Source organism: Castor canadensis, chromosome 2 (genome assembly GCF_047511655.1).
Source record: "Castor canadensis chromosome 2, mCasCan1.hap1v2, whole genome shotgun sequence".
Lineage (NCBI taxonomy): Eukaryota > Metazoa > Chordata > Mammalia > Rodentia > Castoridae > Castor > Castor canadensis.
This window is the reverse complement of record NC_133387.1, coordinates 181,089,430-181,102,490: the sequence shown is the minus strand read 5'-3', so window position 1 is coordinate 181,102,490 and position 13,061 is coordinate 181,089,430. Positions and strand designations below refer to the sequence as shown.

Here is a 13,061-nt window from a genome sequence, read left to right as displayed (position 1 = left end):
GGGATGCCCTGTGCAAGGTGCAAAGATCCGTCAACTGCAGGTTTCCCAAGTAGATCACTGCCTTGATAAAATGTCATCTGTGGCAACCCCAGTTGAGTGGCTCATGGGTCCCTTTTGTTCCTGAATCCTTAACACCCACTGAGCATCCATGGCAAGCTTGTTCCCCAGGCAATGACCTTCAAACTTTTGACTATGAAGGACCCAAATTTCAGGCTTGAAACATTGCCTCTCTGCTCAACTGTGGTCTCAGAACAGCTGGGGAAGGGCTGTGCTGCTGGATCCTATGATCCCTCCAGGAATTGTAGGCTCAAGACCTTGGTGTTTACATATGCAGTTAGGTGTTGGGCCATCCTGACTTCTTACAGGCCTGAATGAGCAGCTGCTCAAAGGGAGTAAGTGCTAAAGGCTCAGGGCCTAGAAGGGCAGAGGGGAATTGGCTCAAGTTGGCATCCTAACTGGTATTGGCTTATGCAGTTGGTTTGGGGTGTTGGGTGTGGACCATCCTTCTCCTCAACCCAGATGCTGTGACTGAGAACAGTCAGGAGAATGGGTCTTGATGCCTTCCCTTTCTTGGTCCTCCCCAAGTGGCACATCTGGGGTACTTGCTTGGGACTAGGTGAACATGGGATCTATTTGGTGCTGTAACTCACTCTCTCTTGGACAGGTAGAATTGGAAGGTCTCACCGGCCACATTGAATTCAACAGCAAAGGCCAGCGGTCCAACTATGCCTTGAAAATCTTACAGTTCACAAGGAATGGTTTTCGGCAGGTAAGACTGGCTTTTGTTCCTTTCTCTGTCCCTAGCTCCAGATGATCTCCTGCTGTTGGTTGTCTCCAAAACAACAGGCTGCTTCCTGGGCAAGGCTCTTGGCTTGCACTGGCCTCCCGCTTCCTGCCACCAGATCAGTCAGCAAGGGCCCTCCCAGCAAAATACCAAGAGGGAGACAGTGATGCTTAGGGGTGTAAGAGGGGAGACAAGGAGTGTCATTAAGGAAGAGATACCGAGATCTTAGCCAATCTTTTGGATTATTCTACTCCCTGAATCTCACCATAACCCTGTTAGACACCATGGGCCCATTGGTAAGGTGAATGGTGGATACCACATGGGCTGAAGAAGCCCTTCACATTGAAATGCACGGTCTGTTCTCTCCTGTCTGCTCTTCTCCAGCCAATCCACAGCTTCTACTCCATGCCAATCACTCCCCTCCTCTCTTGCCTACTCCCTTCATCTCAGGGATGCTATATCCTTCGTAGCTCCTTTCAGTTCCCTACTTCTTTCCTCATTTTCCCTCATTAACATTCTTGTTTTCCATTTCTCTGATCCTCTCCATTGGAGGGAAACTGGAACTCTGACATCCATTCCACGTGGCTCTCTGAAGGTCTCCCCCACCACCCTAATAATCAACTCCCTTTATCCAGAGCCCTCTCCAACATTAGGAAGGGCTGGAGAAAGGGCTATACTAATTACAGCAGGAAGCAGGTATATAGAAGAGCCTTGTGTCAGAGTGGCTAGACAAGGGAATGCTCAACTGCAGAGCTTGGAAAACCACCCTTCCAGCAGATTAGGAAAAGCCATCACCATCATCTTCACCACCACTGTCATCACCATCACCATCATACTTATGGCAACTCATTTGTTAAGCACTTATCATAGACCTCCTACCATGTTAAATATAATACGTATTTAACTCTATAAAATAGGTACTTTTATTAATAACCTTAAAATAGTTATTCATTAGTTTTTTTTACTACAAGTGAGAAAACTGAGGCTTAGGGAGATTGACTTGTTTTGGATCCATATATTTTCTCCTCTAAAGCGCAAACCCTTAACCATCATGGCAAATTAGGCAACAGGATTACCTTGGAAATTTGTTAAAAATCAGATTTTTAGGTTGGATACAATGGCTCATACCTATAATCCTGGCTACTCAGGAGGCAGAGATCAGGAGAATCTCAGTTTGAGGCCAACTCTGGCAAAAAATCTAGTGAGACCCCCATCTCAATCAACAAGTACCTGTGATCCTACCTATATGCAAAACCAAAGGTAGACTGTCAGAGGCTAGCCCTGGGCAAAAACATGAGAACCTTTCTGGAAAAAACTATAGCACAAAGGGTTGTGGGGGTGTGGCTCAAGTGGTAGAGTACCTGTCTAGCAAGTACGAAGTCCTGAGTTGCCTATTTTCAGACTCAACCTGCAGGAGTCTGGGTGGATAGGCCCAGGAAAGGGCCTACTAAACGAATGTCACTGGGCACACACGGCAGTACTGATGAAACCCTCCACTGTAGAGGCCTGTCACATCTGCCTCCTGCCACTCTGTCCCTGCATCCCAGATGGTCCAGAGGAGTTCTTTCTAGGTGGGTAGTGAGTAGGACCCTTCTTGAAGGGTCACCCTTCTTAGAAGACAATAAGGGAAGAAGGAAAGCGTTCCAGACAGTAGGAGATAATTCCTGAGCCCTGGTGCTGTCAGTAGTTCCCTTACCTCTGGGCTGGGGCAATGGTAGAAACTACCTTTTTTTTTTTTTTTTTTCCCATATCTTCTCAAATGGGAGCAAGATCAGGAGGGCAGCCAGAAACTATAGGGATGGAGTATCACAGAATGGCTATCCCATTCATCTAGCAAGTTCATTTACTGAGCATGTAGTATGTGTCAGGCACCATGCTGGGCCTGGTGGGGGGAACAAAACTACAACACATTCCCTGCTCAGAAAGAGCTTACAGTCAGTCTAGTGTGGGAGGGTGACACAGAAGAAAAGAACTGCAGTTTGGGGCTATTCGACTCAAATCAGGCCTTGAGGCTCAGCATCCCTGCACAATAAAGCTGCCCACCTACAGGGGTATTGTCAGGGTCACCTCTCCCTCACCCCAAGCCCCAGTCTGCTTGGGAGACATGAAGTGAAGAACATTCATCCACTGTTGCAAGTTAAAACTAGTTGGGCACCTTCGATGTGCTGGTCTCCCTCCTAGATGAAGGTTTTTAAAAATAGAGAAAGTATCGGCTTTTTTGGAGCATACATCCTAGTAGAGGATAGGTGACAGGCAGAGAAATACATAATAACATTGTGTCTTGGAGGTAAGCGCTCTGAGAAAAAATACAACCAGTTAAGGCAAGTGGGTAGGAAGCAGAAGTTAGGAGAACATAACCCCCCTCCATAGATCCCCACTCTGGCCTTTGCAAAACTCCCCGTGGACCTCCATCTTGCTCTATGAATGGGGAAACAGTTCACTTCTGGTATCCTTTCCGTCGAGTGTCACCTGCCATCTCTGACCCTCCACTTCAGACACCACTGATTTGGCTCTAAGTTCCTCTTCACCTTCATTCTGCTTCTACATTAGCTGCCACTCAGGCTGGCTTTTAGCAGCTGTGAGGCCACAGGTTTGCCTGGGTCATTAAGAATCACCATCATCAGCCCCCACTTCCATCCTGGCCAAGACCAGAGCATCTGCACTGAGGCTTTCCTCATAGTGGTTGCTGCCCCTTCATCAGCAGTGCCCACTAGCAGTATAGGACAGATTTCTCAAATGTAAGTGTGATCAAGAGTGACCCATAGTGCTTGCTTTAAAATATGCATTCTGCTCCAGGCACAGTGGCTCACACTTATAATCCCAGCTACTTGGGATGAAGAGGTTAGAAGGACAGCCTGGGCTAAAAGTATGAAACCTTCTCTGAAAAATAACTAAAGCAAAAAGGGGTGGGAGTGGAACTCAAGTGGTAGAGCACTTGCCTAGAAAACATGAGGCCCTGAGTTCAAAACCCCAGTACCAACAAAAAACAAATGTATTCCAGACCCTCCTCCCACCCAGCTATGCACTGTAACTTAGCAAAACTGGGGACATCCAGGAATCTGCTAGTTTAGCTAGCATGTTAGAATGTAGGTAGTCATTCTAGGGCAAATCCTGCTCTAGAAGAAGAGTGTTCTGTGTGTAGAATTTCTTATTTGGCTTCCCTGTGGCCTACTCCATTTTTTTTAAATGGAATTTGCCACACAAGTGACCATTAAACAGGATGGTCTTTTGACCTTGGGTTACCCTAAAGGACACACACTGCTGAATGAATTTAAAAGTGAAGACGAGAATCCTCTTTGTGACCCATTTTTCTTCAAGTCTGGTGACTGTCCTATTGCTTTTCTGTCTGGTCCAGGTGCTGTGAGTACCTAGTGGAAACTGTGTGATATATCACATGCACAGATGTAGCTTCGCAGGGCTGGTCCCCAGGTCCCATCCCAATCACAGCCCAATCTCTGCCTCTTGACAGGTGTCCTTGCCCTGCTTATTGCACGATGAAGAAATGGTTTAGGGAGGGATAATTAATTGGGCTTCTCTTCCAGGGTGGGAGGAATGTCAGTATCTCCGCTCTGATATTCTCACAAGCCCACCCGGCAGGAGAGGGGAAGTGACACGGAGCAGGGAAATGTCTTTTGGGGACCTTCCATGTATAGACACCACTCAGCACATTGCACAGATCACTTGCAGTCTGGAGGACAACCCTTCAAGGTACATCAATGGCAATAACCAAACTCAAGCTCAGGGAGGGTAAGGAACTTGACCAAGTCCTGCTGAGTGGAATTCTCACTCAGGTTGGTCCAACTCCAAAATCCATGCTCTGAACTCTCCCTTGTTAAGCTTTTCCTCACTTCGCTGAGTTCCCTAAGCCCCCAAAACAAAACCTCTTCTCCAGGTCTGTTGCCACCTGCTTCAAGCCAGGATGGCGCTTGGTTCTGATGACCTGCTGGGCTGGGCTTTCTTTAGTAATGGCATCTTCTCATTTGGGTTTGGTTTTATTCTTTCTCTTCTGTCTGGGAGAGTGATATTAAGAGCAAGTTTTGATTATTTAGAAAGCACCACGCAGGGACCCAGTAGGTTGTAATTGGTAAAATGTCTGAACCAAATACCATATTCCCTGCCAGTGGCTGATTAAAGGATTATTACCATTTTAAAAATAGTCTTTCAGAACTCAGGGTTATTTTTTACCATTTGAAAAATTACTATTTTGATTCTGCCTAGAGAGTGTTTTCTGTCTTGGGACTCTGTGGCACTTCTACTGGAGCATATTTGGTGGAACGTGACCCCCGTTATGACCTGTATGTGACACTCTGAACCTGGACCATTTCCTGAGTATTTATTTATAATGAGCCAGTAGCATTGCCTCAGTCCATCTGTCAGTTTCTTCCCATGTGAGATCACCATTCTCATCCCATATTCTCCCTTCTCATCTCCCCAAAAATCTTCTGGGTAGTGTTAGGATGGGTCTCCCTTCCTGTCTGGGAAAAGTCCTTTCTGAAAGAGACTGGGAGATTCCCTAGCAGGAGGCAGAAATCAGGAGGATTGCAGTTCAAGGCAAGCCCAGGCAAAAATGTTAGCAACATCCTATCTCAACAAGCCAGATAGTGACACACATCTATAATCCCAGTATATAAGAGAGTCAAGGTCAGAGCTAAACTGGGCAAAAGCTGTAAGACCCTATCTGCAAAATATCTCAAGCTATAAGGGATGGGGGGTGCGACTCAAGTGATAGAATGCTTGCCTAGCAAGCCCAAGGACCTGAGTTCAAACCCCAGTAATGACAAAAAAAAAAAAAAAAAAAAAACAACCCAAGCACAGCTTTAAAAGGCCCTTAATTTCCTTCATTTAACTTGATCTAAAGATCAAAGGTTCTGAGCAGCCTCGAGCGACTTTGTTTGTTAGTGCTGTAATAAGATGAGCGCACCTTTCATGTGTGGATCGGAAGTGGCTTAACAGGCTCTAATTAAGCCTTTGGGGTTTGACATCCCTGGTGAAGATGCAGAGCTACCCTTTTTCTATTAGTTCACTGTATACCATGGTGGCAGATGAGGAGGGGTCCTCCCTCAGTTTTCTCCCTTTCTTCCCTTGTGTAGTGAAGATGGTAGCCCCTCCACATTTGGCTTGGCTGGACCCAATGAAGAAGGCAACCAGATTTGCACTCTTTTGCTTGCTGTGGTAGTGTGGAAGAGGCTGATTCTCCTGACATAATAATAATAGCTAACATTTATTGTCACTACATGATGTACCATGCTAACTGTTTACATACATATTTAAATTTTTCCCATCCTTTTATTAATCCTGCATGAAAGCTCTTCTTTCATCTTGTAGTGGAGGAACTGAGGCAGAGAGATAAAGAAATGTATCCAGGCTCATCCAGCCAGGAAGTGCCAGACTCAAGAGCTGAATGTGAGTCTAGTTAGCTTCCCCCAAGTCCAAGGCCTTTCCATTCCTCAACGTTTGCCCACACCATGTTGGCAAGGAGAGCTTCAAGTCTCATTTAATCTGCCAACCCAGTGCAAGAATGTTTTGCATGGTGTCCCTAGGGGAGACAGCCCCCACCCTCTCAGTAAGCACAAACTGGGCTGGGTAATTCATCACCTTTTAGGGACACATTCTAGATTCTTCCAGGTACTAGGTTAAACTCTGCCTCCTCATTCTGCCCTATAGAGTAGTCCAAAATTGCCTGCTTCCTCTTTCTTACCAACTCTTCAGATATATACAGTTTGCTTTTACTTTCATTTCTGAATTCAACCTAAAATGTTTTAGCATCTGCTCTTTGTCAAAGACTGGGAATGTAGGATAAATGAGCCACAGTTCACTTAGGAGCAATGATCTCTGGAGAAAGGCAAAAATTGCAGCCAGCAATTACTACACTGTATTCTAATTATACCCCTCTTATTTTTAATTTCCCTGAGCAGCAGTCCGTGCCTATTCCCAACATGACACAGCTTGTAATTCTCTCACCATGGATGCTTTTTGGTTTGTCTAGCCCTCTATGAAAGCCCAAGGCTCCACAGAGCTGAGACTCTGTGGGACTATCTGTTGCCTCAAACAGCATGCTCAGTTTCTACTTACTGCATTAACTTTTTTACTGGAATTTTATTTTTCAAGTTTTTTATTCCTTCTGAACTCTGGGCCTCAGTGTCACTTAGTTACACCTCCCCACCAGATTCTCTTAGTTCTTTTCACATGGATTTTCATGGAAACAGGACCTAAACCATCCTTTCCCTGGGCCACTGATCCCTGTAACTTTGCTCCTATATAGATGAAGAAGCTGGAGGGATTGGCCAGAGAGGACACATAAAAATCTAATGAGCTGATAGCTTTATTTTGCTTTCCAAAACAGATATAAGCCATCAAGGACTGGTGTCTGGAGTGATCTGAGTACAGTACTAACCAGAGGCAGGGGAATGGATGAGATGGCTTATTGGAGTCACCCTTGCAAGCCAGGAGCTCAGACACCTGGGGTCCATTTTAGAAGGGAACCCAACCCCAGCTTCCTGCAGGTCTCTACTCACCACTACAAGGTCAGGGTATCTGGCTTTCATCTTCTTGCTGCCATCTTGCCTGACAACAGTCCAAACAGAGGCAGGTCTGGTCCCTCTCTGGAGGAGTCTGGGATCCTCCATATTGACAGTGGAATCCCTTGCTTTGCAGCACCCCTAAGGGTGCAGAAGCAGATACATGTCTTATTACAGCCTTCTGCAGCACACAATCGGGGCGGGGGCGGGGGACAGGAAGTAGCTTCTGTTTCTACTCAAAGGCAATTTGAGCAAACTTGCTGGTGGGGTCTGCTTCGTCCTCACTGCCTGACCCCTTCCCTTACTTCAAAAGCAATCACACAGAACAGCAGAAAACCATAAGACATCCTGCCTGCCAGATGAGACAGTGCTGCCCCTGCCTCCACATGGCACTGGAGGAAAGTGAGGAGGGTGTCACAATCTCCATAGATAATCCACGCCTGGCATCTATGCTTTAGCTCCTCTTACTATGAGCCGCCGCCATGATGGATTCAGTCCCTTCTGGCCAAGGAGAACATCCATCAGGACTCAACCAGGTTCCCAGTGGCAGAGGCAGCCCTGAGACTCCTATGACTGCCATCCTCTAATACATTTTCAATTTGAGGAAGGCGTGTACCATAAATATGCAGATCCTTTGAAGTTGCCTTAGCCGGGACCTGGCTCAGAACACTGGAGAGAGGTTTGATTGCTGGAAATCAGCAGCTTCGGGTGCCAGCTCCCCAGCTGGGGGACGGACCTAAGAAAGAGGGCCAGCTGGGGAGGCTGCCAGCCTGCGATCCCCCCAGAGCCAGCCCCTAGCAAGCAGCAGCTTTGCCTTTGATGAGGAAACGCAGGCGGCAGGTCCGGGTGGAGGGAGGTGGTTTGGGGCTTCTTTGAAGGTGACTGAAAAGTCACTAATTTCTTCTTTTTGATTAAGGAGCTGGGAGAAGGAGAATTGGCATGGAGATTAAAATAGTTGACACCGTCTCTTAGAATGTCATAAATTCTTAGAGCTGGAGGTCAGCTAGGCCAACTGTCCTATCAGACAGTGCCTGTAAGAGAGCCCTCATTTCTGGGTTTTTTAAAGTCCCCCATTTGATCTCAGGACAACACGTGCTTACTCTGAACCTCCCCTTCTTCCCTCCCCACTCAACACTCTGCCCAGTGATCCTAGATGACAGGTACCTGGGACACACCAGGCTTCCTCCCAGTGATGCCTGCACCCCATGCCTACCCCTCTGTGCCTACCCATTTCTCACCTGGCCACATCTCCATGTGTCTCTAACACTCAGCTCCAGATGCCTCTGCAGACTCAGGAAAATGCTTCTTTGTGACCTTCCTGTGACTGCCTCTGCCACAGCTTTCTACCATATCTTTCATGCCAAGACTGTGGACTCCATAAGTGTGGACTTAGCCCAACTGGCAGAGAGTGGGCACAATATTGAATGAGAATCTGGGGTGTGCAGAGCCCAACTCACTGGGGCCTGGGGCAGTAGGTGTGCAGAGGGCACACCTTCTAGGTCTTCATGAGATCAGAAGCAACGGGGACCTGAGGGTTGTGTCATGACAGTCTTTTAAAGCCACTGCTCCCTACCTATTCAAGAGAGATTTCATGTGCCAAAATTTACATTGACAACTAGCATGTAAAAATTTTAAATGAAAGATCCCTCAAATCACTGGTACATTTCTTTCTCCCTTTCCATTTGCTTCCACTAAGAGCAGCGCTCCTCTGGCTCATTAAAAGGCACTCCAGTACCTTCTCCTGGGTGGCAGTAGGCTGTCCTGGCACCCCAGGGACAAAAGTGAAGGGGAAGACCAGCTGGCTTTGGAAAGATGTAACCAGAAAAGCATTTTTTGTCATCCCAAATCCCTGGTCCCCACACATCCGGTTCTTTTCCTTCAAAGCACAGGGACTTCCTGCTCATCAGCTTTGCTGGGAAATTCACCCACTGCAAAGCTTATTCACACATCAGCCGGCAAACAAATTAGAGCTACTTAAATTTTTGAACAGGGGCCTGCTTTTGGGCAGAGGAGCAGGATTTTGAAGTACTGCATTTTAAATCTATTTCTTGTAATGTGCCCGATCACGCTTCTGTCTGAGATCAGCCCAGGGAAGTTTGCCAGTTCCAGCAATTCCTCTCTGTGACTCTTCAGCCAGCTCATGCCTGGGGGAGCTGGAAGAGGGTGACCTGCTAATTTAGTCTCATGAAGCCGTCTGTGTCAGTCAGCTCTGAGGAGTAGTGGAGCAGACATGGGCTAGAAGTGTGGGATTGCAGGCAATCAGGCAAGGGCAAAGAAAGAAGGTGAATTGAGGAGGGGAGTGAGGTACAGGCTGGGGCAGGGCAGGCAGTGAGGTGGAGTGGAAGGAGTCCAGATGTCAGCAACACGAGACTCAGGGCTGAGTCCCATATCTCAAAGTTCCTAGCCTTTGTTTTTTCACCTCCTCCTCAGTGAAACAGAGATGATGATCATAATAATATCTGCTTCCTGTGCATCATAAAATTATTGAGAACAAAGTGAAGCATTGTTTATGGCTGTACTTTGAGGATTCTACTAATTTGCAAATTTTAGTTCTGTTGTCTCACGTGGAGATGTCGTATTTCTCTCCATCTTTGTTCGCAGTATTCCTGGAATCTCACTTCTAGCCTGGTAAAAGTTAGACAGGACACAGTAGGGTAAAGTGCTTAGGTCACTCAATCCAGGGCTGGGAGGACCAGTCCATGCCTGCTCATGCCTGGCTGAGATCCATTCTGCGTCAGTCCCTCCCTGCTTCTGGAAGGTTTCCACTGCCTCTTCTCTCTCCTTTCTCCATCCCTAACTTTGGTCCTTTCTCTGTACTCTCTCCGTCCCTGACAGTCAAGATGGGAACCAGAGTATGGCCACTCTGAGGAGAGTCCAAAGCACACTGAAGGCCTGCCTAGCACGTCGCTGCTCAGACAAGAGCAGCTGACACCCCCAAAAGTAAAAATCCCCATCTTCCCAGACTGCAGCAAGGCCAAGGCATAAGCCTACATCCAGCTAGGGGCAGGGCTGGGCCACTTTCAGCCCATCGCTTACACTCAAAAACCACATCCTCCCCGCCTTCCACCCTTCCCCTGATTTCAACACCAGGACAGTGAGTGCCCTGCTTCCATCAGCCTAGACTCTTCATTAAAACCGTGAGTTCACTTGGCACCTGGCACTCAGAGCTCAGTATTAATACAACTGCTCTCCCAAGATACTTTTCACCTGGTGAGTGGAACAAAGAAAGCTGGGCATGCCCTGACTGTGTCACGTCCTTCAGCTGTAATATTCCTAGAAGATGAAAAATCCCCGGTGTGCCTGAGTTCCTCTGGCACATCCTCTCCCTGGCAGCTAATTTGAAATACCTTCAATCTTCTGTGAGGCGGAGAGAGAGAGGCAGATGAGCTTTCTTGTTTGCTGACTCTGCCATGCCCTCACCACGTGTCAGTGTGAGAAAGCCCAATTGGATCATCCCAAAAATACTTAGAAGGGAGTCTAAGCTTTTTGACTATATAAGAAAAAGAAGAGCGAGTTCAGGTGTAGGCACAAGAAATTGCTAAATTCACTTAGTAGTTCTGTCCAAAAAGAAAGATCTGAGCATCCTTCCAGCCCTGCTCTGGGAAGTTTAACTTATGAAACCTTGAACTAGGTGGGGAGTCCATTAAATCCATGAGAACATCATTGGCATGGTTGCGTTTATAGTCAGAGTCAGCAGAAGCAGCCCGATCTCCATTCCTGTCCTAGGAATAATGTAGCTGTCACTGGAGTCTGTGAGAACAGCCAATGGGGCATTACTCTCCTTGGCTGTAACAATAGTGACCAAATTCTGGGTCACATTCCAGAGGTTGGGGATTAGGAATGAAAGTCTGAGCCTATCTTAGCAAAAAGCCAAACATTCAAGGGCAGGGAAGCACAATGGATTCTCTTTTGTGAGTCCTGTATTTGCAAATTTCATGACTTGCTAAAATCTTTTTGTAAACCTCAAATCAATACTCACAGTGTTTTTGCAGGCAGGCAGAGTGGCAAAACATTTGAATCACCTGATGTGCACACTCGCAGCAAAGGTTGAACAGGGCAATATTCTGTCTTCTTGCGTCAGCTCTAATGCTGTCAAAAAGCACCCTTTTCACAGAATATATTTAGTGCCATTTCTTTGGCATTTGTGTGCTTTTTTTTTCTATTAATTTTTCTTTTCAAAATGACTTCCAATTGCAGTGTTGATGTGCTGTTCTCTGTTCCTGTGCAAAAGAAGGCTGGGACGTGCTCTGCAGAGAAAATCCATGTTTGGTTAGCTTTGTTCGGGCATGGGCTATAGAGCTCTTGTTCAGTGTTACTGAATCAGCAATATAAATTAAATGAGGTGTTTGTAAGGAGAAACACACATGAATTATCAAGGTTGTATTGATGAAAATGTTTTGACCGAGGGTTTGTAAGAACCTATCCTCGCGTTTCCCCTAGGATAAAGTTCAGTTTTCCCTAATTCCATATGTATGGCCACTTTATATAGATTAGACTATCACAAATAAGAAGGATCGGCTGTAATAAGACAGCAGGGAGAGAAGACCAGGAGTGAGCAAACTTGGAGTAGCTGAAGTTTTCCTACATAGCCTTCTGTCTCTGTGGTCACAGCTCTCCTGTTTTCGTACAATGTCCATCTGCCTCTCAAGGCCCTGACTTCTTGGTTCCCTGATGTAGAACCTAGATCCTACATTCCTGGGATCAAATGGAGTAGTCAAGATCCTCTAGCCCAGCATTCTAATTGTCTTCTTGGATTCTTGCAAATGCATCCTCATAAAGGAGAACCAGTACTTGAATGTCTCCAGTGTCAGGGAACTCAGTACCTACAGGGGAGCAGATTCCAACTTGGAAAACTCTTATTCTTAGAAAGTTCTTTCATCTATTGGACAGACATCTTTCTTAAGCTTCTTTCTTTCACCCTTGATTCTGCTTCTGGAGCCCCCATATCTGTTTCATCTTTCCACTCACTGCCTTCCTTTCAGGGGCTCAGAGAGGGCTGTTTGTGGCAAGTTGGAGAAGGGTCTTTCTTACATCCTTACATAGGTGGCCATCTGGGTCATCTTTGCCCAAGGTCTTTGTGTTGCACTCCTAGTCCTGTCTCTCCCAGACTCTGTCCCAAGGCACTTTGGAAGACGACACCACACTACAAATACAGGCAACACTCCCAGGAATTTCTCTTTGAACTGGAATGTGTGATAACTGACATCTAAAGGAAGTGACTTGCCCAGTGGATTTCCATTATTCAAGCCAGCAGATATTTACTGGGCACCCATTATAAGCCAGCCTCATTATAGGAGCTGGAACCACAAAGGGGAATTTGTTCATGTCACCAAATGTTTAGTAAGTGCCGATTCCATGTTAGGCACTGTGGGCAAGATGGGGACAAGACAGAGTCTCACCATTTCTACAATGAATTGCCTAGTGGGGGAAATGGACATGAAACAAATAATGATATAAATTGTTATATGATTATGAGTGTGGTGTGTGCTATCAAGGAGCAATTTGGGGCACCCCATGAGTCACTGTAATGGGGGACCTGACTGAGTCAGGGGTTGTGGGCTGAAGCCTGACTGATGAGTGGACAAGCCCACAAGAAGGGAGCGAGATGAGCCTGAACAAGGGCCTCCCCAGAGGCAGTGGGCATGGCTGACAGAACCAGGTCCTGCAGCCGGAAGTCCTGCTGCTTTGTTTCTCCACAATACCCCACTCTCCCCTTCCTCAAGCATAATTTAAATAGTGTCTTTTAAATCCATAGTTTG

At 46.6% G+C, this 13,061-nt stretch overlaps 1 protein-coding gene across 7 annotated transcripts in view; it reads left to right on the top strand.

Moving 5' to 3' along the window:
* Positions 1 to 13,061, top strand: part of Grik4 (glutamate ionotropic receptor kainate type subunit 4) — a 422,725-nt gene that overhangs the window by 326,033 nt on the left and 83,631 nt on the right. For all 7 annotated transcript variants that reach the window (XM_074066528.1, XM_074066527.1, XM_074066526.1 and 4 more), the window contains one exon: positions 665 to 769. In XM_074066528.1, the coding sequence (XP_073922629.1) occupies positions 665 to 769 (105 nt within the window). The remainder of the gene's footprint in view (positions 1 to 664; positions 770 to 13,061) is intronic.